Source organism: Morchella sextelata (genome assembly GCF_020137385.1).
Source record: "Morchella sextelata strain SCLS chromosome Unknown scls_10, whole genome shotgun sequence".
In the NCBI taxonomy this organism is placed as follows: domain Eukaryota; kingdom Fungi; phylum Ascomycota; class Pezizomycetes; order Pezizales; family Morchellaceae; genus Morchella; species Morchella sextelata.
This window is the reverse complement of record NW_025408625.1, coordinates 1,209,809-1,236,095: the sequence shown is the minus strand read 5'-3', so window position 1 is coordinate 1,236,095 and position 26,287 is coordinate 1,209,809. Positions and strand designations below refer to the sequence as shown.

At 44.9% G+C, this 26,287-nt stretch overlaps 9 protein-coding genes across 9 annotated transcripts; 6 read left to right on the top strand and 3 right to left on the bottom strand.

The window, feature by feature from the left end:
* Nucleotides 1-1,103: 1,103 nt before the first annotated feature.
* H6S33_001310 (uncharacterized protein) lies at nucleotides 1,104-2,190 on the top strand (the record flags this gene model as incomplete). Its single annotated transcript, XM_044832674.1, has 4 exons — nucleotides 1,104-1,179; nucleotides 1,238-1,296; nucleotides 1,356-1,883; nucleotides 1,933-2,190. The coding sequence occupies 4 exons, from the start codon at nucleotides 1,104-1,106 to the stop codon at nucleotides 2,188-2,190; spliced, it is 921 nt and encodes a 306-aa protein (XP_044694277.1).
* An 833-nt stretch (nucleotides 2,191-3,023) lies between these two features.
* H6S33_001309 (uncharacterized protein) lies at nucleotides 3,024-4,592 on the top strand (the record flags this gene model as incomplete). Its single annotated transcript, XM_044832673.1, has 6 exons — nucleotides 3,024-3,154; nucleotides 3,214-3,413; nucleotides 3,495-4,022; nucleotides 4,087-4,200; nucleotides 4,260-4,381; nucleotides 4,485-4,592. The coding sequence occupies 6 exons, from the start codon at nucleotides 3,024-3,026 to the stop codon at nucleotides 4,590-4,592; spliced, it is 1,203 nt and encodes a 400-aa protein (XP_044694276.1).
* Nucleotides 4,593-5,966: 1,374 nt separating this feature from the next.
* On the bottom strand, nucleotides 5,967-6,646 carry H6S33_001308 (uncharacterized protein; the record flags this gene model as incomplete). The annotated part of the gene is made up of 2 exons (XM_044832672.1): nucleotides 5,967-6,544; nucleotides 6,601-6,646. The coding sequence occupies 2 exons, from the start codon at nucleotides 6,644-6,646 to the stop codon at nucleotides 5,967-5,969; spliced, it is 624 nt and encodes a 207-aa protein (XP_044694275.1).
* A 2,187-nt stretch (nucleotides 6,647-8,833) lies between these two features.
* H6S33_001307 (uncharacterized protein) lies at nucleotides 8,834-9,566 on the bottom strand (the record flags this gene model as incomplete). The annotated part of the gene is made up of 3 exons (XM_044832671.1): nucleotides 8,834-9,191; nucleotides 9,249-9,407; nucleotides 9,472-9,566. 3 exons carry the CDS (start codon nucleotides 9,564-9,566, stop codon nucleotides 8,834-8,836), a joined length of 612 nt encoding a protein of 203 aa, XP_044694274.1.
* A 1,145-nt stretch (nucleotides 9,567-10,711) lies between these two features.
* Nucleotides 10,712-11,312, top strand: H6S33_001306 (uncharacterized protein; the record flags this gene model as incomplete). The annotated part of the gene is made up of 4 exons (XM_044832670.1): nucleotides 10,712-10,906; nucleotides 10,977-11,002; nucleotides 11,076-11,170; nucleotides 11,251-11,312. 4 exons carry the CDS (start codon nucleotides 10,712-10,714, stop codon nucleotides 11,310-11,312), a joined length of 378 nt encoding a protein of 125 aa, XP_044694273.1.
* Nucleotides 11,313-12,157: 845 nt separating this feature from the next.
* H6S33_001305 (uncharacterized protein) lies at nucleotides 12,158-13,866 on the top strand (the record flags this gene model as incomplete). Its single annotated transcript, XM_044832668.1, has 2 exons — nucleotides 12,158-12,755; nucleotides 12,809-13,866. 2 exons carry the CDS (start codon nucleotides 12,158-12,160, stop codon nucleotides 13,864-13,866), a joined length of 1,656 nt encoding a protein of 551 aa, XP_044694272.1.
* A 1,523-nt stretch (nucleotides 13,867-15,389) lies between these two features.
* H6S33_001304 (uncharacterized protein) lies at nucleotides 15,390-20,089 on the top strand (the record flags this gene model as incomplete). Its single annotated transcript, XM_044832667.1, has 13 exons — nucleotides 15,390-15,513; nucleotides 15,586-15,635; nucleotides 15,699-15,771; nucleotides 15,836-16,032; nucleotides 16,109-16,642; nucleotides 16,694-16,924; nucleotides 16,985-18,238; nucleotides 18,292-18,414; nucleotides 18,464-18,709; nucleotides 18,761-18,979; nucleotides 19,033-19,475; nucleotides 19,535-19,664; nucleotides 19,724-20,089. The coding sequence occupies 13 exons, from the start codon at nucleotides 15,390-15,392 to the stop codon at nucleotides 20,087-20,089; spliced, it is 3,990 nt and encodes a 1,329-aa protein (XP_044694271.1).
* A 1,993-nt stretch (nucleotides 20,090-22,082) lies between these two features.
* Nucleotides 22,083-23,753, top strand: H6S33_001303 (uncharacterized protein; the record flags this gene model as incomplete). Its single annotated transcript, XM_044832666.1, has 3 exons — nucleotides 22,083-22,171; nucleotides 22,243-23,530; nucleotides 23,595-23,753. The coding sequence occupies 3 exons, from the start codon at nucleotides 22,083-22,085 to the stop codon at nucleotides 23,751-23,753; spliced, it is 1,536 nt and encodes a 511-aa protein (XP_044694270.1).
* A 1,051-nt stretch (nucleotides 23,754-24,804) lies between these two features.
* H6S33_001302 (uncharacterized protein) lies at nucleotides 24,805-25,556 on the bottom strand (the record flags this gene model as incomplete). Its single annotated transcript, XM_044832665.1, has 4 exons — nucleotides 24,805-24,993; nucleotides 25,055-25,276; nucleotides 25,343-25,420; nucleotides 25,485-25,556. 4 exons carry the CDS (start codon nucleotides 25,554-25,556, stop codon nucleotides 24,805-24,807), a joined length of 561 nt encoding a protein of 186 aa, XP_044694269.1.
* Nucleotides 25,557-26,287: the final 731 nt, after the last annotated feature.

Below are 26,287 nucleotides of genomic sequence, written 5' to 3'. Positions count from 1 at the left end.
CCAGATGTGATTGCAGTAGAGCAGAAGAATATACCGCAAAGGAGATTTTGACTCATTGGCTCCGGCGCCTTTACCGACGGATGGCCGAGTTGATTTAGAAAAAACCCGTCTACTACGTACATGTAGTTAATAGCAGCGAAATGTGGTAATGATTGATTTAACATATTTTGTCAAACCGGTTTTGCATGGTGTTCATTTCATGACGTCTGTTTCATTTATATTTCTTTATTTCATTTTATTTTTATTTTTTGCACGCCCGGAGAATGGCAAAGAAGGTTCCGTCCATCCGCACGAAAGCCTTCATATGCATCTTTAAAGCCCATAACAGCTCCCCTTTCAAAGCTTGAAAGAGCTGGCAGTTTTTCAAGGCAAAAAAACTTCAGACTGGCCGATCGCTTTTGGTTCGCCGTGATTGTTATTGGGGCTTACAACCGTCAGCGGAGGCGGGTCGAAATCTGTTATTGAGGCTGCTTCCCGTTTCGGTGCTCTTGCATGTTGCTTCGTGATTTGCAGGTTCTCCTGGTTCCCCTGGTTACAGTACTGTACCTAAGGACTGATTTTGAAGTGAGTTCCTTGGGCACTTAAGTATGCATATTTTCTTCTGAATCAAAAGGATTTATTATTGATTCTAATTCAAGGCTCCCCTGTAAATAGGTCAGTGGACATCTAAGCGATAGGTCATTTTGAAGGGAAACAGAATGAAAGGTCTCGCCAATCTGTATGTCAAAATTGAGAATTAGATAGTGTTTGTGGGGGCATTTCTGAAGTATCGCATGAGGGTTGAGGCACTTATTCGGGGATTAGTCTAGTTCGTTTCCGAATTGTCGTATCGAACAACGACCCGATTGATTGAACAGACGAAATGTTGCGGGAATGATCAATAGCACGGTCAGGCGGAGTGTTTGAGTGCCCTATGTAATGGTTAGAAAAGGAAAGCTTTGGAAGTTGAACCTGGAAACTAGTGGGGCACGATAAGCTTTCTTGGCAACCGTCAAAGAAAACCCCAAACCCTTGTGGTCGCCTGAAGCCAGAACACACTCAGTCAATCATAACTTGTTCCAAGATTCAGACGTCAAGTCAGGGATTTGACCTAATACGCCGGTATGTTTCACGACCTCAATATTCCCTGGACACCTACATCACCAGATCTACCGAGGACGATAGCTTTTCTGGACGAGTGCAAGCCCTCCCATCCAATCCATGATTCCAAAGGGCCACTGCTGACAGACATCTAAAGTAGGATACAATGTCGTCGCCCTTAATCACACTATCTCCGGTAAATTTTCTCAAAGTCACGTAAAACTTCACATCCTCTTACCGACGTAAAAATCAGTCTGCTAACCAGCGCATCTCAGGTAAATCCCATTTCACCTGATCCTTTCCCTCAACACCCGGGGCTGAAAATTCTCCGTCGCGTAACTGTTGTTCTCGATGACCCAGCACAATGTCACCATCTCGCATCATTAGTCAACCATTATGACCTCGTTGCGCTACGTCCGACGAATGACAAGCTGCTTTTACAGGCATGTTCTTCGCTGGAGTGTGATCTCATCTCCATAGATCTTTCTCAAAGGCTTTCGTATAACTTGAAGCACAAGATTGTTGGCACAGCGATCCAACGTGGAGTTTTCCTGGAGATATGCTACTCTGCAAGTATCCATGATGTTGCTGCTCGACGAAACTTGATGCAAAACGCCGCATCTCTTATAAGAGCGACAAGGGGAAGGGGTATAATCATAAGTAGTGAAGCTAGAAAGGCTGTGGGAGTTAGAGCACCTTTTGACGTTATGAATTTGGCAACTTTGTGGGGGCTGAGCCAGGAGAAGGGAAGGGAGGCAGTTGGGGGCCTTAGTAGAACTGTAGTTGTAATTTCCCCATTCCTCGTATGTATCTTGATTTTCTCCTTGTGCAGCCCATTAACATAGTAAGTAGATACAAGCGGGGCTAAAGAGGCGGTCGTTCAGGGGAGTCATAGATATTGTCGACAATGGAGCACCCCCTGAAACCGTTCAACAGAAGAATAAGAGGAAGGCAGAGGATGAAAGTAACGATGGCAAAGGGAAGGGTAAACCGGCCAAAGGTCAACAGAAACAACCACAGAAACAGAATGAAAAGCAAGGAGGGCAGCAACTCTCTAAAAGGGCTAAGAAAGCTGCAGCTCGTGTTGCCGCCACTACTGGGGTTTCTTGACAAATGAGATATTGTTCGAGCAGCCCATTTTCAATTTTTTTCCATGTACCTATAGTATCAGGTTTAATATTTCCACGCATATGGTTAGATGTGCATTGTGTCCAGCTGGGATTAGAGCTGTAGAGTAGGTATTGGTTCATGCACTACATTGTAAAAAGCTCGCCCGAGATTGCTCGCCGGTCACCGAGCATTCCTCCAATAAAACTAAAATCGTTTTAGCCACATCCACATCCATCTAGTTGCAGACCCTGACCTCTGTACCTGACGCTTGTGTCCAGCGCCTTGGCCGGAGGTACCGTGGTTCTCGGAATGTGACATCATGACGCAATGACCTTTGTTTTTAGAGGGAGAAGGTCGGTATTCACACCTGCACGATACTTTAAATCAACCTGGTGTCCTTACACAAGCGGGGAAGTTTGATAGGCTTGGCCGGGATATTTTGCGTAGTGCGTTCGCTTAATAGCTTAGCTATGTTAATTTAAGCCTCAACGACTCACGACGGGCCGCTGCAGGTGCTCGTGAAGTGGTGATCACGATGACCCCCCCTCGACCTGCATTTATGGGGAAAATTGCTTATTTCTGACCTCCCCCATCTTTTGGTCTTCTGTCCTCTTGTCTGTCCTCTTATTCTCCGACCCCTCCCCCCACCTCTCATCTCCATCCTATCCTTTCACCTTATCCGTCTTATCTTTCTCCTCCACCTCTTGCTTTCGCCTTGCTTGCATCTCATACCTATAACCGTTCCCAGTCCTTGCTATCCCTTGCTGTTTCTCTTATTCTTTTGCCCCACATCTTCTGCATCCCTGCTTCCTCGTGCAGGTTAGATAGCCGAAATGGACGGTGGATTGGAGACAAGACCTAGCCAGCAAAGGACTGAGGATGACTGGTCCGCCATCTTTGTGCATGCCGGTGCAGGTTTTCATTCAGTCCAAAACGAACCCAGTCATCTTGAAGCTTGCTCCGCGTTAGTACACTTTCTATTCTTCTTATGCCCTAGTTTCTAACCTCATTATATACGTTCAGTGCTTGCAGAGCTGCCATGGTATTCCTGCGCAATGGCGGATCTGCTGTTGACGGTGTTGAGATGGCTTTAAAGAGTCTAGAGGATAATGAGATCACCAACTCCGGCTATGGGAGTAATTTATCCCTGGATGGGACGGTAGAATGTGATGCCTCCATCATGGAGGATACCGGGAGGTCTGGTGCTGTAGGAGCCGTTGACCGTAAGTTTTCATGCTTCCGTTCCGTTTACATGCATATTAAGATCCAGCCCATGTAATGATTACATTTTATGTCTATTCCAGGTTTTAAAAACCCTTCGGCCCTCGCCCGACTTGTTCTCGACAATACTCGTCGGCCAATGTCCTTAAAGCGTGTACCGCCTGTTATGTTGGTCGGGCCAGGTGCACAGTCTTATGCAAAGGAACATCGATTCCCGCTAGTTGACAATGAAGCACTTATCAGCCGAAATGCCCATGCTCGCTGGGTCAAGTGGAAACGTGAGCTTGATGCCTATGGCATTCGTCATAAAGAGCATAAAAAGACACCACGCTCTAAAGTTACCGGGGTCACCCTAACGGCAGCAGCGCTATCAGCTAAATCAGAACTGGATGCTGAAATTGAAAAGACAGGCCAGCGTGATGCTACAGAGGATGTGGTTACCGATACAGTAGGTGCTATCTGTGTTGACCGTTGGGGTAGAGTTGCAGCAGGAAGTAGTTCCGGTGGTATCGGCATGAAGCATCGTGGCAGAATTGGCCCCGCAGCATTGATTGGTATTGGAACTTGGATAAGGGTAGAGGATGGAATTGTTGTTGCAACAACATGCTCTGGTATCTCTCTCCTCCGGCCTTTATCAATGTTTAACTAAGGATTTTCTTATCGTTTTTTGTTTAGGAACTGGAGAACAAATGGCACATACATTGATTGCATCCAAAGCTGTTGATCGCATGTTTCATAGTGATGATGAATCGCAAGGCTTAAAGACAAGCATTGAAAAGGACTTCATGGGTTTGCTAAATCCCATAGCTCAACCACCAAGTATTGGTAATCTAATATGACTTTGACAGGATCGAAAGTTGTTCAAGAGTCAACCATGTCCTCTGCTGTTGGCATCATGGCTATCAAAATCGATAAAAATGCAGCGGAAAAACGGATATATTTCACATACGGACACACCACTGATAGCATGGTAATGGCATCTATGCCCCCCCCCCCCCCCCCCTCAATCAAGGACAAATTCCTACTATAAAGCCCTTGCCCACATTTTATTGGGGTTTCTAACTGTCACCTAGGCTATGGCACATATGACAGCATCCATGATTGAGCCAGAAACAGTCATGTCACGTAACGCACGAAATCCCAAGACCTGCCTTGGTGGAAAGGTCGTTAGACTCCCTTAAGATTGAGTAATGCCGTTAAAGGACAAAGTAACACCAATAGCCCCTATTATTAGAATGAGCAGTGTGAATGGTATGCCCCCCCCCCCCCCCCACAGATAGAGCAACAAGAAGAAAGGTTCTAAATTACATATTGTTATCAGAAGAATCAGAGCCAGAATAATACCATAAGTAACTTTCCCATGAGAACCCTATGAATTCTCGTCTCAATTCATATCAGCGTCCTTCTGGATGCATTGCATCCACTTCCCATTATTCATGGTCACTCTACTTCTGATGCAGGGAAATTCGTTAGATGCTATGTGGCAGGTGTCCCAGGCGTACTTGCAGGCGCAGAAACGTCGTTGGAAAAGGAAGAGGTTGTTTTTGGTTGCTTAGGTCTTTTTGCCTTTTTCTTCTTGGCCAATACGACGGCAGGCCGTCCGCCAAAGTTACCGAGGTCGGAAACATCGAGTTTTGTACTGCAAGTAGTGCATACAGCGCCTTCGGGTGGAGAGCAAAATACTATAAGAAGCCACCAAAAGCCATAGCAAAAAGAAGAGTCAGTAACCCATTTCTGTCTCCGCTAAAATTATTTGTGCATCAAATCACACAACCAAACACAGATTGAAAAAAAATCGTGTTCGACGCAAAAAATATGCTTTGTGCTTATTACTATATTTTATCGGCTTGTGTTTATAGACGCTTCGTAGAGGTCACTTCGAGGCTGTCCACCTCTTGTAGTCGGTTGTCATGATTCGGCTGCATACCGCCGAGCCACCAGTCAACAATAAGTGACATCAAAATTAGCGTCTTCGATTGAACTCTCTGAAGACTCCAAAACGTTTTCGTCATAATTTGCTGTTGCACACTGTTGTGACGTTCCCTTGGTATGTTCAAGGCATGGAGCTAGCTCCAAAGACCTCCATTCGCGTCTTTCTGTATCACCTTCGAGAAAAGAAATAGGGCACTGACTTGATAAGCAAATACTGCACACAAACCCGATGTCCACAATACGCTTATGACAAAAGCAGGCTGCGCGGAAGTCGACATTGATTTGCGTGGGTGGGACCAAGTGTTTACGTGTAGAGTTATCAGGGATGAAACACATCTACGATGATTAAGAAGACTAACATTAGTTTCAAAAAAAGAGAGAGAGAAACTCTAAAAGGTATGAGAAGTGGCACCATTAAGTATTGCAAGAGGCTTTCAGGATGTTGAAGCTGCATGTAGATTCCTCTTGTGGCGTCCGATGCTTGTTGGAGGAAGACGGTTTCACCAGCGATTTTACATATATCGATGGGGATTTTCTAACATTTATATTGTCAGTGCCTTACCAAGCGAGGTGTCCATTGTAGAACTCAATTTTCCAGAAACAAGGAAGGGCAGGGTAGCAGTTTATACCTTCCTCTGAGCTGCAAACATCGAATTCATCATTGATACATATTGCGTAGACAAATCACCAGACACACTTAGAACTAGAATCCTCGCATTCATGGTGGTCATATCCGCATCCCTGGTCCCATTTGCCGTCCTGTTTCCTCCTGTATGTCCTCCCTGACCATCTTCCGATGACATACACAGCCGATTAATATATGCCAACGCCAATGACAACGCCCCTGCCATCATAGTCTCGTTCGTGCCAGCCAAGCTCTCGGTAGTGGTTTCCGCCATGAGTTTGCGGAACGAGGCCTGTACTTCGTCTTCGACGATGCGGAACTGGCGATATTTGTTGGCATCGCGCATGGGATCATTGTCGGTTGGGGGTGTAGGGGTGGTGCTGGGGTATAGGAACACAGCTTCCCTTGTGTGTGAGGCGATCACGGCGACGCGATTTGCGTGCGAGAAGGCTAGGTGTGCATTGAGGAAGAGAAGAATCGATGCGAGGGCACGAGGAAGAGGGAGAACTGGGTGCAACTGTGACCAAGCGTAGGGATTTGTGTCGAGGATAAGAACAAGAAGAGAGGGCTTGTCGTCTGAAGGCCTGTGTTAGCGTTCTCCATCAACCGTTCTCTACAGGAAATAATTGTACCATCAGGGCCCTGTGTGTAGTGGGCACTTGCATCTAGTCCATCCATGTCAACCGAGAAACAAACCTTTGCGATGTATTGGCAGTTGATTGATTAAGTGAGTTGGGATCAATTCGAAGAGCTGTGATATTGAACACAGAGGCGTTGGGTTGTCACGCTAGGCGGTTGCAGAGTAGATCTGCCGCCATACAATGCACGGGTTGATATACTCTAGAGTACTCAGTAGACGCGCATTAATACTCTAGGCGCATACCCTGTCTACATGCTCTTAGACAGGGTATGTACCGGGCGTTGACGGTAAATACGAAGAATCTGATAAGAGAATCTTGCTGTGAAATAGGTGTGTTTATCTTATCAGATTCTCGGTATTTAATGTTAACCCCCGGTACTCGCTCTACTCTAGTACCGCCAAATCGGACAAAGAGCTAGCAACGGGAGTAGCCAAAATAAGGGAAACTTGGTCAAAATTTGGCCTTAGGCTCTCGTTTAAAATCGATTTCTCAAAGATTTTGCAGAGGGTTAGGTTTATTTCCACTTAAGCGGTTGCTCTATGTATGTATGTACAGCCACTCAGCAAAAGTGTTCGTGATTAGAGCATATTTGCCAAACGTCAATTTCAACTATTGACACTTCAAACTTGACAGTTCCCCTCAGTGACCAAAATCGATCTGGTTAACGGTGTGACAGAATAAACCCCGAAAACCAGACAATCCATCATGCTACCTGTGAAATACGCTGTTGGAACTGAAAATTCATACCCATGATACTAGGTTCGGTAGTAACAAAACTGGGTACTTGTGATCCTCCTGGTATATCTCACAGCACGCCGCCCCACCGAAATTCAAAATTAACAGCCCCGGTTGCCATTTCGGAGCCCCACAATTCGTAAATTCTTGAAATTGACGGTTGGCAAATACGCTCTATTACACTCGTACATACTCGGGCGTTCATTAAATGGTCGGATATCGTTGCAACCAAATCCCTACTAAGAATTCCGACCATTTAATAAACGCATGAGTAATGTTGATGTTATTAATGTTGAGATTCAAAACAACGCAAAATACATAATATAGTTCGTGACTATATATAAAAGAAGATAGGTCATTGATCTTATTCTTCATTGATTCCGGGCTCCATTGATCACTGAAAGTCTTCTCTTGGGTTTTTTTTGATGGTCCGCCACGGTCCTATGGAGAAATGTCTCGGAATCACGAACACTTTTGCAGAGTGGCTGTACCTACTACCTGCCTCCAAATACACATACATCCAAGGAATAACGCACCCTCATATTGATTTTTTCGGCGCAGGGTACATATACAAGACGACCTCCGAAATTCGCGGCAGATACTTTACTTTTTAAACTTTGAGGTTAAATACCCTTGTTGAAGATACAAATTTGACAAGTGCGCTTAGAACGATTGTCGTTTCTAAATTTGCACTTGCACTTTGACGTGTCTACAGAGCCGTCGGAGCCGTTGACCGAGTGATACGATATGATGGTGCAGAACCCGAGTAAGCATACCGCGAATACCGACACTAGGTGACTCTTGCAGCCACTACTTACAAGGGTACTATACAATTTTCCGCTTCTACACCTAGTATAGTAATAGATCCGGGGGATCCTGGTCAATATGGGGTCTAATTCAGGGCTAGCCACGAAGGTTCTGAAACAAACGCTAGTAAGCACATTTTTCGCTAAATCTCGCTTCTCCACAATTTTTCAACATTGTTGCTCCCAGGACACCCATAGTGCTTTAAAAGAAAGATTATCAAACATAAAGCAGGGAGAACAACAGGAACATAAAGTCAAACCCTTAAGTTTCCCTTTAAGCAAGCAATCTACATATGTAGATAGTCGATACAATCCAAGTCAGTACTCAATTGAGATAGATAGTGTTATTCTTAAAGCAAGTAGATGCTTAACTTGATACTATAGTTGTCCATAAAAGTATAAATACAGGTAGGTAATCTGTCAGCGTAAATAAGAGGGAAGAAAAAAAGAAAAGAAAAACTATGCGTTAGAAAAGCCAACTCGCATTCAATCCCCAATCACATCAATACAGATCCATTAAGAAAATAAATAAAGCCTCACAGCTAATCATGAAGTGAAATGTGATTTGCTGCTCTTGAACACATCCTTACAATACAACCCTTTTTCGTATTCCCCCATAAGCATCATGCAACCCCTAATCATTACTTTCTGCCGGTGTTCTTTTACACTTCGCCATAAACAGCCTAGATTCCGACAATTGCGAATCCAGCAGCCAAGCCTGCAACGAGGACACCCATTCCGTAAACACTACCAGCCTCTAACAATGTAGAAGCACCGTTGGATGAGTCGGCGCTGGATGATTCAGTAGTTCCTGTGACGGCAAAGCCATTGGAGTCTGTCTGGGTGGCTGACGACTTTCCAGTAGCAGAAGACTTGCTCGTTGAAGAAGTGGTTGTGGTAGCGTTTACTCGTGTGGGGTCGGTCGCACCGCACTGCTTGCCCGAGGCGCAAAGACTGATGCATGTGGCATCGCCACTACAGGCAGTCTGGCAGTCCTCAACTTCAAGACGGCAGATGAAGAACGGAATAGTTTGGGAGTATCTGTTGACAATCATCAGAATCTACGTGAAATAAAACCCATGAAGAGAGGGCTCTTACTCGGTTGCATTGGGAGCTAGGCCGTTAGAGCAAGTGCACTGGTAGTAGAGATTGTCGGGAAAACATTCGTTGGCAGAAACCTTCAGTTCTTGATTCTGGCACAAAAGTTTACACGAAGAGGTCTGTGAAGTACACCACTGGTTCCTGACATTGATATCACTGTTTTGTTATAGATTATTAGTATTGTGATTCTTGAATAGAGTAAGGTAGTCGGTAAACTTACATATCAGTAACGTTAGGGTAGTTGTATACTTGGGCGTATGCCGTAGAGAAGACAGCGCTGGACGCGAGAAGGGTGGAAATGAGGAAGGACTGCATATTGAACAGTAATTAAGGTATGATATGTAACTTTAAAACAAGCAATAGGGTCAGTAAGGGTCCCTGGTTTGTTTACCTGGATTAGGCGTATTATGGAGGGGATTGGAACATACAGGACTAGGGGTATTAGGGGTGGACTAGCAACAAACGAATGTGCGAGAAGGGACGAGCGAGTGAGGATGGATAGTTGAAAGAGGAGGAGAGGGAAAGAAGGGGAGAAGGAGAGAAGGAGGCGATTATAAGAGAAAGGAAACAACCCCCAAACCAACAGACAATTAAGCGGCTGGTAAGAGAAGAGGAAGGAGCGAATGTCGTTACCCAGACACAAAAAACCGACACACACACGACCAAAGAGGACTGCAGTCTGCAGATAGTAACATTGCCTGAGAGAGTGCCAAGGGGCCCCTGCCTCCCTTCCCGCTATGGACAGCATCCCTGAGTCTACGGCCCAGACAGGCCCCTTACAGTTAGATTTTGTTGTCTCAACAGTCAAAGTGCTCCATATTTCGACTATTGAGACCCGATTGGCTCAATTTATTTTTATCCATGCGTTGAGCTTCCCCGGAAAGTTAGGATCCGTCCGTTCAATCCTTTCCAATCTACTATGTACTGGATTAATGAACTGTACTCTAATAACATTACGGATTAAGCTCAGTAAACTTAGCTATTGAGTCGTCCCTCGTTATAAGAAACGCGCATATTCCAAATCTTCCATTTAGCATACATACAGTTGTAGTCGAATTCCAATTGATTTAGATATTCGTCTCTAAAACTCGTTCGGTATAGTAGATCTGTGCTTGCTTGGCATTCGGTATATGGAGGGCAGGTCAGGTGAAGGAGGATTATGGAAAGAAACGACTACATGTACTCTACCTACCATCTGTGGCCTGTTGATTTTGGTATTTGCATGTGCTTATTCTGCCCACTGTACCTATCTACATTTAGCAATTACATGTGCATGTATATGTGTTTATCCAGTCAATTACGTACGTCCACCGCCACATATGGTGCGGCCACCGCCACATCAGCTCCTTTACCATCTACATACCAGCGTAGCATGTTACGGCAGCAACAACGATCGTGAAAACGAACACCTTGACCTGGCTACATGATAGGTACCCTCACTCAACAAACCTAAACACAATATGGATGACGACTACGAAGAGCGGGGATTTCATCCTCTCACCATTAAGCTTATCGACCACACGATCATTCCAAGCGAGAATAGCCCTGGAATATGGGCAAGAAGCGCAAAGGTGGTGGATTATTTGATTATTTCTGGTAGTAGGACGAGGGCGGGAGCCTATGTGGCCTGGAATTGCTCGATTGAGACGTTCGAGGTTAGTTGGCGTCTGCTTGGGGATTCATTATGAGTTATTGAGGCTCATGCGTTGCTGTCGTCATACATAGGGAGCTCAGTTTACTGTTCGAAAACGGTGCGCGATTGATTCCACCCCGCTACGACCATTTGGCAGTATTGTCCCGGAGATTTCTGACTGGACAAAATAGGTATTCCGAGTTTGTCGAGCTGCGGGATATGCTTATCGAGACATTCCCAAGATCAGGAGTGTCTATACCAGCTTTGCCGCCAAAAAGTGTTGTTTGTACGTGTTTCATCTATCGTTGACGTCCGGAGAATTTGGGTCTCTCCGTGGTTAGAACATACTAACTCCTGGCCTACCAGCCAAGTTCCGTCCAAAATTTCTTGAGGCTCGTCGCCAGGGCTTGTCATACTTCCTCTCGTAAGTTCTATCGTTGGTATACTGGTTCAATCGGTTTTACGTAGAGTGAATAAGACATTGATTGACCTGATTTGTTACTGGGCAGATGCATCCTTTTGAACCCAGAGTTTGCTGGTTCGCCTCTGGTAAAGCAATTTTTGATGCGCGTTGATTAATTATATGGTTATATTTTTCCAATACTTTTATGTGTGTTTTCTTCCCCTCTTTGAGAAGTTTTCATATATCATTTTCTTTTATTCATTTCTTTCACTTTCGTGATTAGCATATACGTATGTATGTAGGTACTTAGGTATCTACGGTAGACTTTTATGACTTTTCCTTTAGAATCGGGCTGGTTATGGAGATTGGGTTGGGTTAATACACAGTGGCTACTGTAATAAACTGAAGCGTCAAAAGCTGCTTAGAATTATCACATTCAAGAGATGAAGCCCAAGAATGTACTCTAGCGAACTCTGCCTTGCAGCGCAATATCGATCTGCGAGTGAGTTCAGATGCTGATGCACCTACACTTCGACAGTGTTATCGAGTTTAGTAGGGTGTCCCGCGCTGCTTGGTTGCTTCCTGTGCATGGTGTGAGGAAAGGAGAGACCCCTCTGTGCGAAACCTTTGAACTTTTGAACCCCAAAATCCCAGCTCTGTCAGTAGTTTTTGTTCGCGAAGACACTGCTACGGTGTATGTACTCTGCGCAACCAGTCAGCCAGGCAGCCGACGTCGGTCCCATCAATTCTGAACAAAAGAGACCTTGAAAAAGAAGCCCCCCCCCATTACTTCCCGCTGTCACGCCCCTCCCCGCCCCCTTCCTCTCCCCCACTAGTCATAGAAGTGAAGAATGAAAACGTCTTTACATCATGAAACGAAAGGTCCATATAATTCTGCGCTTCAGCAAACAAGTCAATCCTCCTGCTGCTACTTCTACCTCTGCCTCATCTGAATTCTCTTCGTCCGAGAACTCCACGCCTCCAGCTACATCGTTTACGTCCTTGACAGAGTCCCCCGACTCTCCTCAGGCTGGGTCTATGGCGCGACTATCTTCCGATAACGAAGGCGTAGAAGCACGAGGCGACAAACGCAAGAGAAAAGTTCAAAATAAGTACAAAAATTCCCAAGAACCCGACACAGCTTCTCTACCGACACCGCCCTCACCCTCAGCGGATGCAGCCGCTTTCGTTCCTCAAACGTCGCAATTGATCGGGAAGCGAAAGCGTTCCGTTCCCAAGAGCATCGGTGGTGGAAAAGGGGATCTGCAACCTCCACCCAAGAAAGCCCGGAGGTTTACAGCTTCAAAGCAACAACCTATCCATATCCGCACAACGACAGCAACCACAACAACAAATAACCCAAATGAAAATGATAAAAAGGAAGGCGACAAAAGAGTAACTCGTAGTCAAGACACCCAGCAAAAGAGCGAATTGGCAGAGTGGTTCGAAGACCGAGAGGATGAGGATGGTAAATTATCTCTCATTATTCGTACTTAACTGAGTGGCTAATTTAAAATGTAGATTTTATTGTTGATATTGATCATCCTATGAGAATTGTGGAGAACGATACTACTCCCAGAAACGCACAAAGCGCCAGCACAAACAGAATTAATGGCATCACTGTCAACGGAAATGCTGATATAAACGGCATTGAGGCAACTCGATCCCCAGAAACTGTCAATATCGGAATAGTAGATTCTTTGGCCGAGCCACAGAAATCTATCCCCCCAACCCGCCAAGTAGTTATCGAGACTATCAACCTCGAAGAAGAAGCCCGCGCCAGTAGTTCTCGGCTTACTAGGTTTGCTGTAGATCCGTTATCAGAAGACATTTATATCAGGCCACACACCTCCATGGGAAGGGAGGAAAAGCGCCTACGCAATGTTGAGCGTGATAGGGCAGCCCATGATAAGCAAAGATACGAAGATAGGTTGGAACGGTTACGAGGACCTGACTGGATAAAGACATTTAACCTTAGCACAATTGCCCAGAAACTCGGACTAGTCGAAATGGAGAAGAGAAAGGCCGGAGTGATTAGATGGCATGAGTCATTATTGAGAAAATTCAAGGCCTGGAAGGAGGAAGAGAGAAGAAAAAAGCTTGCTGCCGCCGGAAGAACAAGCAGAAGCTTAACAAACAGTCAAGAGCGAGATCTAGATGAATCTGGAGACCCTAACGGGCGGGCTTTCTATGAAAATGAAGATGAAGGCGAAGAAGATAAGGAGGATGGAAAAGCAGAAAAGGATATATATGCTATCACAGACGATTCCGACGACGGCGATCATCTTCATCGCTCAAAGCAACATCGTCACACATCGAAATCATCCAAATCCTCTCATCGACTCGCCGCCGCCGAGAGTCCAAAGAAGAAACAACCAATACACAAGCCATTCATCTCGTTCTATAATAATCCACACATGCGTCAAGCTGTACTCAACACTTCTAGAAAAAGTTCACGAAATCTGAAGCCTTTCGGGGTATCCCTCCCGGAGCTCGAAATCAAAGATTTTGAACTTCCCGAAGAATTCCACCAAAAAACAGCGAGGCATCTCAGGGCCCGCAGGAGGATTTCTAAATAAGGGAGCGTGTTGAGGGTTGCTATTTACGGAGCGTTAGGGAAAGTACATAATATCACATGGTGTTAATTTTTTCCTTTTTTCCTTCTCATATTGCGGTTTTCCGGGAGGTGGTGTATTATGGTATCTTTTTCTCGGGTCTTTTATCTCCATCCCTATTTTATGTTCTTCCTCATCCGCGCTCCCCCCCCCCCTCCCCCCCCCCCCCCCCCCCCCCCCCTTAGTAAGCTTCTGGGCAATTTATTGTTCGTATCATTTCTTGTTTTTATTCTACTTTGTTCATTGGGATCGTCGTGGTTATGGGCTTTTCTTTTTTACTCTCTTCTCTCTGGTTCTCCATCTCTGGCACTTGCGAATTTAGTTTTTCTGGTGGCATGGCGTGTCATGCAGTGTATTTTTACCATCAGCTTCCGCTGTACTTTCACAATACTGTATATTATGTATCTCAGGATACTATTGTCGGGAATGAAGTGCTAGCAGACTTACTGTAATCTATATATGGTGTTTCAATGTAGACAGTCTGCATATCCTGCGTGGATCTCTGTTTGCTTCTGCAGCTTGTTCTCGTCTCCAGCCGGGAAGTATTCGGCAGCGGCAGGTACACATATACAAAGAAGAGAGATTCTCACGTGTTCCCCCCCCCCCCCCCCCCCCCAAAAAAAAAAAAAAAAAAAAAAAGGGAGATGCTGTTTATTGGTTGCAGTAGAGACGTATGTAGGTGCTATGTTAGGAAGCATTTTCCTGCAGATTTCTGGTTCGCATTGCTATGTGCGATATGCCAAGACCTGAAGCCACATGCGGCTAGAACAGCTACACTAGCCGACTTCACGCCTTTCTGTCTCGACGCCTGTGCAGCCCCATAGATAATGACGCTCAATCGTCGCTGACTCCGACAACAACCCACCGTTAGTTCTCAGGCACGACAAGCCTCAATCTACCATTCACTGAGATACCTCTCGACAGGACACTTCTTCGCCTTCGGTAGTCCGCCTCTGTATTCCTCCTCAAACCCCTTTATTCCGCCGCGTCGCTCGTACCATCACCACCGGGGACTCGACGAGCGTTTCGAACCGTGATTGCTTTAGAATTTCAACAACATTAGAAACGAAAAAGCAGAGCAACAACCGCGACAGCTCAAACATACGTGCGCAACGATTGCCAGAGGAGCTTTTGGTATCTTTGGCAAGCTTGAGAGGCTCGAGATCGCTGGTTGGAGGGGCTCAGAAGGATAGGTTGCGGAATACACAGGAGGGGCTTTTAGGGTCAAAAGAAGAGAGGGTTTTTGAAAAAAGGGAGAGAACCTAGCTTGTTCCGCAATAGAATCTTTTGGGGAGGGGAGCCAAAATAGGATGAAGACCGTGCTCTTGCTGGTATAGAAGGGACGACACAAAAAGGACGCCGAAATTTCCTACGTTTTTTGCGTGTTTCGATCGCACAACTTCACTGAACTACTCCCCGCTACGCCACCTCTACTTCAGCATCTTCAACAAGCTTCATTTTTACTTTTATTTGAATAATTTGGCAAGATGCCGGCAGCTACGGAGGTGCCTATATTCGCGCAGTCATCGCAGCACTATTCGCAGTCATCGCAACATAACCAATCCCAACCACAAGCACAGGCGCCACCCCCGCCACAAGTAGTTTATAATCGCGGGTTTAATATATAAGTTTCCCGATTCACGTTCTGTTTCCTAGCGTTATGTGGCTGACAGTTTTGCACAGGTCACCAAAAGGTTGGATTAGATATAAATTTCGCAAACAAAAGCCTGAAGGTATGAAATCTCTGCATCTAGACCCCCGCAGGGATGTCTGTGCTGATATACACGCGTAAATAGGGCTGGACGGAGATTACCATCAATCCGACAGAGGCTACTTTAAAGCAACTCCGACTGAACTGCAGACAATGCAGTACGTATTATCTTGGGCAGCAAAGTGACTTTCACAGCGGTCAACTAATCTTGTAAAATCATAGAAATTACAAAATGCCTTGTCAATGGGAAGTCCCCATCGTTAACCTATAAGGAACCGTATAGCAGCTTCAAAATCCACGATACCGCCACAGTGCATCAACATCATCAGCTTATGAAAAAACTTGATCCGGCGCTCAGTGATCCTCCGGAGCATGAACTGGTTATTCATTTACCTCCGAAGGTTAAGATAGAATCCGTTGTGAGTTCTTTTTTCTGCCTTGTTAAGGGCCTCATATGGTTGGAGGTATTTGATTTGTTTACAAGTTTGAGTGTAGGATCCTCTTAGTATTAGCACTCAAAACCCCCCTGTTGGGCGAAGTAATCCTGGTATCAGACGGGAATCTCCAGACATTGCCGCAAATGGAGCTATGACCCCTGCCCTGCCCAGATCAGATACATCTTTCATATTCAGCCCGTTAAAAGTAAGGATCGAATATGTAATTGAGCATGTTCGTGATGGATTCACCTTTGTGGGCTGTGATGCCGGTGATCTGCGATACCCTCATGCCTATACTACCCATACCCCTCTACCAGGATCTGCATGTTGTCTTTTCCCAACTCTTGATGGAATTCACGAGAGGTGGACATGGGAGATTGAGGTGACGGTACCGAAAACTATCGGGGACATTGAAAAGACGTCATCTCAATCACCATCGCCACAGGTGAACGGAAATGGCCCTGCAACTAATGGAATCAACGGTGTTAATGGAACTCACGAGTCTCCAGACGAAATGGGTGCAGAAGACGTAGCAGATGAAGATGGGGATCTTGATATGACAGTTGTTTGTAGCGGCAACTATAAAGACGAGGTTAGTTGGAATTCAATAAATCTACTTGATCATTCTGCTAACGGTACGAAGGAAACTCATCCTACCGAGTCTTGGAAAAAGACTTTAAAGTTTGAGCAACTTCAAGCAGTGGCCCCACAACATATCTCGATTGCAGCCGGTCCCTTTGAACGTGTTAATCTTTCAGAGTATCGGGATGTAGAAACCGAGGAGGCTATGGGAACTATGAGTGTTGATGTGCTAGGGTATTGTCTCCCAGGGAGGGAGCCAGATCTTAGGAACACCTGCATGTTCATTCCAAAGGTATTTCCTGGGAATGTGCCTCACTCTTTTCCCCCTTGATTTTTGGCTAACATTTAGCAGGCTCTAGATTATATCTTCAAGGAATTCGGACAATATGTCTTCCAGGCGTTCAAAGTTTGTTTCGTTGATGATTTAGCAATGGATACTACAGAATCAGCTTCGTTGGTTATATGCAGTAACCGCTTACTTTTCCCGGAGCATGTAATCGATCCAATTTGGCCGGTTACTCGGAAACTCACATATGCCCTGGCAACACAATGGTCTGGGGTGCAAGTGGTACCGAAGGACTGGCAGGACACTTGGGTTATTATCGGGATTGCGTACTGGATGACTGGATGCTTTCTGAAGACATTGATGGGCAACAATGAATACCGTTTCAGACTCAAAAGGGATGCGGAAAAAATATGTGAGCTGGATATTGGGCGTCCATCGCTTTACGCTGCGGGATTTGCGGTTCCAATTGATCAGGGATGTTTGGATTTCATCAAGCTTAAGGCTCCTGTAGTTTTGACGATCCTTGAGAAGAGATTGTGGAAAGTCAGTTCTTCCATGGTTTTGCACCGTGTGGTTCGAAAGACGTTCCTAGGGGCAGTGGCAGGCGAGCTGAAGAACGGACTCATGAGTACCAAGCACTTTATCCGAGTGTGTGAGAAGAGCAGCCACACTAAATTAGACCCTTTTTTTCAGCAGTGGGTTTATGGATCAGGGTATCCACGGTTTGAGGTTTCGCAAAGGTTCAATAAGAAGCGTATGATCGTGGAAATGGGAATTCGACAAGTTCAAGCGACAGAAACCCCAACACATCACAAAGTAACTGCAGAAAGCTTCTTTAACGATGCTCAAGAGCATGTCCGACATATAGCAGTGGGACCTCCATTGCCCTTGTTCACTGGCCCAATGACCATTCGAATCCACGAGGCAGATGGAACGCCTTATGAACATGTTGTCGACATCAAGGATACATATACAAAGCTTGATATCCCTTACAACACGAAGTATAAAAGGCTCAAGCGTTCTCGGCGACAGAAAGAAAGGGCTGCTGCTGGTGCGGGCGTCGATATCAGTATTGATGCACAGAATGATGATGTACTACTCTATTGTTTGGGCGATGTGCTACAGAGTGAAGAGGAGGTAGATGATTGGAGGTTAGAAGATTGGTCGAAAGAGGACGAGGATAAGATGGCACAAGAGTCATTTGAGTGGATTCGTATGGATGCTGATTTTGAGTGGATCTGCACCCTTAAAGTTGGGCAGCCGGACTATATGTTTCTTTCCCAGCTACAGCAAGACAGGGACGTTATTGCTCAGTATGAGGTATAATTTCTAAAAGTGTTCAATAGTGTATGGGATTAACATATTTGCTATAGGCATTGCAGCACCTTGCAAGCATAAAAGAGTCCGCTTTAATATCCTCAATTCTAGTAAGGACATTGATGGATCGACGATATTATCATGGTATACGCACAGAGGCTGCGCTCGCATTATCTAAGGTGTGTTAATCTTAGCGAGTCTTGGGGCCACCTAGCTAACGAAATATAGTGCGCTACTGCCGACTTGGCATGGGTGGGACAGTTTCACCTTATGAAGGCATTCCAGGAGTTTTTCTGTTTCCCAGGATCAGCGATACCCAGAAGTAATGATTTCACGGACTTCACCTCGTATTACGTGCAGAAAGCAATACCAACATCGATGTCACGGATCAGGAATCTTTCGGGGGCTTGCCCAACAAGCGCGCAAAAATGGCTGCTGGACGTACTTCGGTACAATGACAATTCAAACAATAACGTAAGCCCCCTACTATATGAAGATTTTCATAATGCGCTAACTGTAAAAAAGTTTGATGACTGCCATTATGTGGCCAATCTTATGAAAGCGTTAGCTAACACCCTCACATTGACAAAAAATGCTGGAGGTGAATTTGGCCACCACTATGAATTTGAGGACGACGAGGCTGCGGCTACGCAGGAAGCTGCTATTAGAGAAATTTTAAGGTATCAACGTATGGATCAGTGGCAGCCGACTTATCAGAACATTGTTTCTGAAGTTTCTTTAGAGGTAAAACTAGAGTCCACGAAGACGGGATCTGTGGTAGTTAACGTCAATTATAGATTCGGAGAGACTTGACTTTATTAGGTGTGAAGGATGCTAAGATGGAGCTTTTCATGTCTTACACTAGAGAGGGCACACTGGAAACTCTTCGAGCAAAAGCTTTTGACTGCATGATTGATCTTGGCGCTCTCCGTACCCCTGTATTAGTCGAGTACATATGCAAGGTTATCGGAACGGATCCCTCAGCCTATATCCGCAAGCGTGTTTATGGCGCCCTTGTAAAGGGGTTGGGAATGATAGCTACCGGTGACGACAAATCAAAAGTGAAAGACGAACCGGATATGGAGTTAGGCGAGATGATGATAATTGAGGACGGGGGGGACTCTTCGAGCTCACGTAAGGATGAACTTGCCCGAGAGACCATTTCTGGCGCAATTGCCTCTTTGAAGAAAGAAATTGGAGAGGACAAGGTTTTGAAGGAGAGCCTCTGGAAGGCATGCACGTTAGTGAACTCCCGTCGAGAATGTTTGTGTCTGAGCTGACTATTTACTTGTTGTTTAGGTCTCAAGACATTGGATTGCTTGAGTTGCGTGACTTAACAGATATTTGCAGACTTCTATACTCTACGAAGGATTCGCTCATTGTCGTGATGAAACGTCCACGCCATCTTAGGTGTGAACATATAGGAAAGGTTTGTTTAACGGTGGTCATAGTGAATAATAAATACCGCTTGTTAACATACCTTACTAGGCTGTATTGAAATTTAAGTGGTCATATGACCTCGCAGCAAAGCCACTTCCGCCGCCGCCGCCTCCTGTGCAATTAAAACCACTCAAACTCATCACAACGCCGAAACCGAGGGTCAACGGCACGCCAATAGGGAGAAAGATCAAGGATTCTAGGCCCAATATAGAGAGGACACCATCCGTCTCTAAGTCGGCTCCGAAATCTACCCCAAAGTCCACCCCGAAACCATCAAGCACCCCCAGACCGTCCGCCACACCCAAGGCATCTTCCTCCAATAATTCCACGCCCCGACAATCGCATAACAAGGCCCCTAGGATTGTTTTAAAGCTTAAGGATCCGCTTGCAAATGGAACGCCGAGGTCTTCTTGATTAGCATGAACATAGGGGGGTTCTTTACTTTTTGAAATCCAAAGTTTTCCATTACTGCTGTCAATTTGAATCTTCAATCTCTCGCAACATATTTCTCTTCTTTGATGTCTAGTCTTTTTGGTAAGTCTACGGATTTTTAGTTCTTCATTTTCCTGCAGATGTATCATTACAGAGGTTTTTTTTGTATATTGTTACTATTTCGTTTCACTTCCTGTCTGGGCGCGGGTTGTTTACTAGGGGGATGGGTTTTTTTGTTTCGCAAGGGCATAGCATGAATCGGAAACGGCGTTGAATTCTTTTTTTCTCTTTTTCCCATTCCCTTTCGTGTTTTTAGGTTCTTTTCTCACTTATATCTCTATTCTCTTAAATCAGGTACTATTCCCTCCCCCCTTTTTATATTTGTTATTAAAAATGTAGGTTGCGAGTCACTGGCACGATAGCCGTGTTATCGGGCTACTTTGATAGAGGTATTCTGATATGAATGAGCTAGTCATGGAAGATGGTTATATTCAGATATCAATGGGGATGGCAGAGCACGGATATGATGGAGCCGTATCATTGGAATAACTCCAACCCGATCAGATAAAATGGACTGTCATGAAAAATAGATCTTGATAATTTTCCTTATATGTTCCTCTGGGTAAACTGGGCACGAACCTCCCAACCAATCGACTTATCATCAAGCACATATATATCAGACAGTCTCAAATGCCTTTTCTGATAATTGGAGCAAGAGTACGAAATGATCGTGTACACTGTGTAACTGACATATCCGCGCCAAGATATGGTTTTCCATGGGTGCCTGAACCTTCCAACGGGGATAAATTTAGGCATACAGTACCAAAAAGTGGGGGGGGGGGGGGGGGGGGGTATTCTCAATACCGGACAAATACCACATTCTGTAGATTACTGTATTCAGTGACGCAATACCGTAGCTGTACCGTAGTCCTAGCAATGCAACAGTCTCCACAATACTTATTATATGAAATGCGCATTCGGATGGATGCCGGTATTTTCCGCAATTTGTATTCTGGGGTAACACAGTATTCTACAGAATATGGTATTGCTTTAGCTACAGTATTACTACAGTATTCTAGCAAATACCTATTACCTAACCCTAATACATATTCTGGCCATGAAGCATCTCATGAACCTTGAGCTATGAAACATCGTCAGATATTGATTCATCAATATCTTCATAGCTTTCCATCCTCCGGTGATGGGGTGCAAAAGTTGCGAACTACTTTTGAAAAATAAAATTTCCTTCTCCTATATACCCAGGTATCAGTTCAGATTGATGAATATACATGCTGGATACCTCATATATAGGCGAGGCTTTTGAAGCTGTTGATCATGATGCATGTATACGTATATGTACATGTAGTAGATGCACATGTAGCCTGACAAGGTGGAGGTCATACAGGGGGTGGGTGGCCTCTAGTAGGGGGTGCGGGCCACTAGCGGCGAGGTGCGGTGATAGGTTTCAGTATTGATACGGTATTGATACGGTATTTGGTACAATACGCATTCTGGCAATTACGGTAATCACCCAACATTGCAGTATTTCTGGAACTATTTATTGCACAGAATACCGAAATAAACCAGTAATGGAAAGAATACGGTAATCAAGAAAAAGCGGTATTACTACCGTATTACTTCGGTAATGTATACACCCCCCTTTTTGGTACTGTAGTTCATAAGGTATCAGTTGACGGGATCAAAATTTAATACTTGCATACACAAGCTGGTGAAGATGAGTGATACTTGTACATACAGTACGGTACCTACATGTAGTACTCCTAATTTATGATTAGCCCTAATCCGTGTAACAATCAATACAGCCCCATTTGTATTAGTGCACCGCTTACGTATCCAAGCTTTCAACGTCATCTCATCTTTCTGAGGTTCAACCCCCAACTGTCAGGAGGATTATCACCACAAACCTGGCATATACTCACCTACAAATACCGTATTATAATTGTTACAGTAATACATGATGCCTGCACGCGATACCAGCGCTGACGCCGGCACCCCGGTTGTTGAAACCGGCGAGAAATCGATTGCCACTCTCGCTACTCTCCGGTATGTGTCTCCTGTGTTCCTCATTTTTATTCCAACGCGATGGTCTAAAGGGTTTTCTGACATTGAATTAGCATAGGTGTTAAGCTTTATGTTTACCATGAGAGTTCTAAGGAACATCGTTGGGCCGAGATCTTGTCAGTTCAGACCCGCAAAGGCGAGCCATACTACTATATTCACTACGATGAATTCAATAAACGGCTTGACGAATGGGTTCCCGCAACACGCCTCGATCTTAAACGCGAGGTCGAGTGGCCTCGCCCCGAGAAAAAAGTCGCAAAGACTGAAAAGAATGGGAAAGCTACCACACCACGTGACACCGCGTCACGTGCACCGAAGCGACCGAGACGAGACAGTCTAGGTCCTGGCACACCTACTGTTGGACAAAAAGCACCAAAGAACAGGGGAAGAAACGCATCAATTGTTCAAGAGAATGACGATTCGCTGGTTATACAATCAGAAACTGTGGGCGATACTGGTACTCCTGGTGTAGAAGATGAGGAGCCGGAAATATCATCTGAGGTTGCGGCGGCTCGAGCTGCTGCTGCAAAACAAGGGAACGCGATTGCCCAACAACCCGATACCTTTTCAAAGGAGCATGAAATTGAAAAGCTTCGGACGTCTGGCTCGATGACACAGTCTGCCCACGAAATTTCCCGTGTCCGTAACTTGTCAAAGCTTCAGATGGGAAAATATGAAGTTGAGCCTTGGTATTTTTCACCATATCCAATAGAATACACAGAGGAAGAAACTGTGTATATTTGCGAGTTCTGCCTTTCGTACTTTGGAGAGCCCCGTCGGTTTGAACGCCACAGGGGAAAGTGCACATTATTTCATCCCCCAGGAAATGAGATTTATCGCGATGCAAATGTCTCATTTTTCGAAATTGATGGTCGACGGCAACGCACATGGTGCCGAAACCTATGTTTGTTGTCTAAATGCTTTTTAGACCACAAGACGCTCTACTACGATGTTGACCCTTTCCTCTTCTACTGCATGACAACTCGGGATGAGTATGGGTGCCATCTAATTGGGTACTTTTCTAAAGAAAAGGAATCCGCAGAGGGGTATAATGTGGCTTGTATTCTTACCCTACCACAATACCAGCGCCATGGTTATGGAAAACTTCTGATCGCATTCTCTTACGAACTCTCGAAAAGGGAAGGAAAGCTTGGGTCTCCCGAAAAGCCGCTTTCGGATTTGGGGTTGCTGAGTTATCGTGCATTCTGGCAGGACACTATCGTGGATCAGCTCATGCTTGTTAAAGGAGAGACAACTATTGATGAACTGGCCAGTTCGAGCGCGATGACCACCCAAGATGTTATTCATACACTGCAGAATCTCAATATGCTCAAGTACTATGTTTGTTACCCACAATTCCGCCCTTTTCAACCTCTTTTATGTTTTTTTTCTGACATCTCTTTAGAAAGGACAACATGTTATCTGTCTCACTGATGCAATCCTAGCACAGAAGGAGAAACAGAGAGAAAAACAGAAGATTAAAGGCAAACGCACGCTTGATCCTGAACTTCTACAGTGGAAACCCCCTGTATTCAATGCTGCGAACCGTACCTGGAACTGGTAGGGGTGAGGCATATCATTCTTATGAACTAGTGACGTAATTAGTAATGTCTTTCATTGCTTGTGGTGTGGTGGTAATTATTGGTTCTTCTTGTTTTCTAGCTTTATGGGACCTTAAATTCTTGGAGTTATGGGATTTGTTTTGTGGTACTCTGCCGGTTGTTTTGACAACCGATGTATCATTTTCTCAGTATTATATCAGATTGATGGATGGCATTTGGAGTTCGAAATTTTTGGGCGCGAAGAAAAGGGTGCCCTAGATACTCCAGTGGTTCGGGCGTAGATGTCAGCCTTGAGAGTGCCTTGTATGAAAAATGTGGAACTATATAAAATTCAAAAGGTGGCAGTAATGTGAGGTTTTCATTCGTAGATATAATTTTACAAAAGCTGTTGCTTGAGACCGGTAGCATAACCTCAAGCGCCATGTACGTACTAGATGTAATTACAGCGAGAATACTACGTATATATAAGTCTCAGCCGCCGCTTTCTCGCCGCAAGTACGCGCAACTTACTTACAACGAAGCCTAGGCAAACTTTCCATGACGGCAACTGAAGAACAAAAATTCATAAACGGAATCGGAAACGTCAAATACCAAAGAATTTACCGGTTATGCTCTCCTCCTAAGCCATGTTTGGTTTAGTCCGGAATAATCATCATCCATCACTCGGCAAGGTTCAGAACGCAGATTGATTGATTGGTAATTTATTAATTGTTTGAAGCCTGGAGGCTATGGTAGAAAATCCAACGGAGGTGAGCTAACGCCCAGGAGGATCCCCTTGAAATTTGACTTTAAATGAAGTTTCTGCTTTGATAACAGGTTAGGGGTTAATTGATCTTTGGCTTACAACCTTGGGGCTAGGCTTGTTCGAACGTTTCAATCACATGAGGGAGCGGGATGGGGGTTTGTGGATGTGGTTAAAAGCCACATGTAACATAAATATAGGACATATGACTTCTATGAAACTACATGTACATGTATGTACAGCTACTATATCTCAGTACATACACCAAACTTTAAAACCGCCAAAATCTATAACTTCCGACAACCGCCTCTTTACTGGTCATGACTCAACATTTGGAGTGGTACAGATTCCGCGTCCGCACTCTTCTTCGGCGCCCAAACTGCGTCTCCCCAAACATCCGTCGTAAGCCCCGCACTCCCTGCAGGAGTCAGTCCTGCTTTCAGCTGCTTCTCGTACGCCACTCCTCTCAACCTCTCAGATTCAGCAGGTGTCAATCGAATCTTTGGCAATGTTAGTATCATAGCAACACTCAACAAAACTAATTAAACCGGGAGGGCCTACATATATCTCTACCCCAATAACATGAACTAAGATAGCAATCCACATTCCCATCCCAAAGGTCAACCGGAACGCAGCACCGATCTTCTCGGGTGAGGATCCGGACTTGAACGACGCTTGAACAGCAATATAGCCATAATTGGCATTAGTCAAGCAGGTAGGGTAGGATTCTGCGAACCGAGAGGCGTCATCCATGATAAACGCGACTTCGTCGCAACGCATAAGCTAAGGTAGGGAATAAGATTAGGCCTTCACTAGCTTTTGTGGATTGGTTCTGTGCGTGCGACTCACCCTGTAGTATGAATTGATACTGGTGATGATTTTCGCGCCAATCACCATCACAAGGCGGAGCGTTATAATACTCGACATCTATTGCACATATAGTCATGTCAGCTCAGTCTAACTAAATTGCAACCGTTCCAAAGTTACTAACATAAACCATCGCTCTGAGCATCCAGTTCCTATGCTGGTCAATTTGTAGCCTTTTGATGTTATAGTATGCCATAGACGAAGCCACAAGTGTTATAAAGGACAAAAAATATGTCCCAGCCTGAGTTATAGGATCTCCGCCGAATGCACGACGGGCTATCATGAGTGCACCAGCTGTAGCGATCCATAAAAGTATGAGGATGATGTACCCATCAATACGATGTACTATCAAGGCTTTCTGTTTATATGAGTTACGATCCAGGTCTAAATATGAAAGGAAGAGGGGGCTAACATGACGTATAATGGGGACGAATTGGAATACTGATAGGATGCCGCAGGGTAGAATTGCTGCTAGGTGTATCGTGATACCAACTAATTCAGCTGTCAGCTTTGCGATGATTCCAATGTAAAAGACCAAATAACTAACTTCTATCAACTCCATGCCGGTACCAAAACCATTCCCCAGGACTGGCTTCCTTCGAAAAGATCCCTGCTATATCTAGGTATCCAAGTCTGGAAAGCGAGAAGCCGAGTAAAGCTCCACCGAACACGAACCCTGATTGCATTAGATTTGATCCAATGCGGTATATACGAGGTTATGGACTAGAACATACATAGAGGGAAATTATAACCTCTGTAAAACCCGAGGGTTTTGTAAGTTGCTCTGTAGCCACGAAGAAAAGCGTTTTCACTTACACAAGACATTCAAAGTAAAGGAGGGAAGTTTAGTTATATGAGAAAGTAGAAAAGGAGGAAAATTGCTCTAGATGTATGGCTTGAATTATCGAGATTGAATCTACAGTAAGG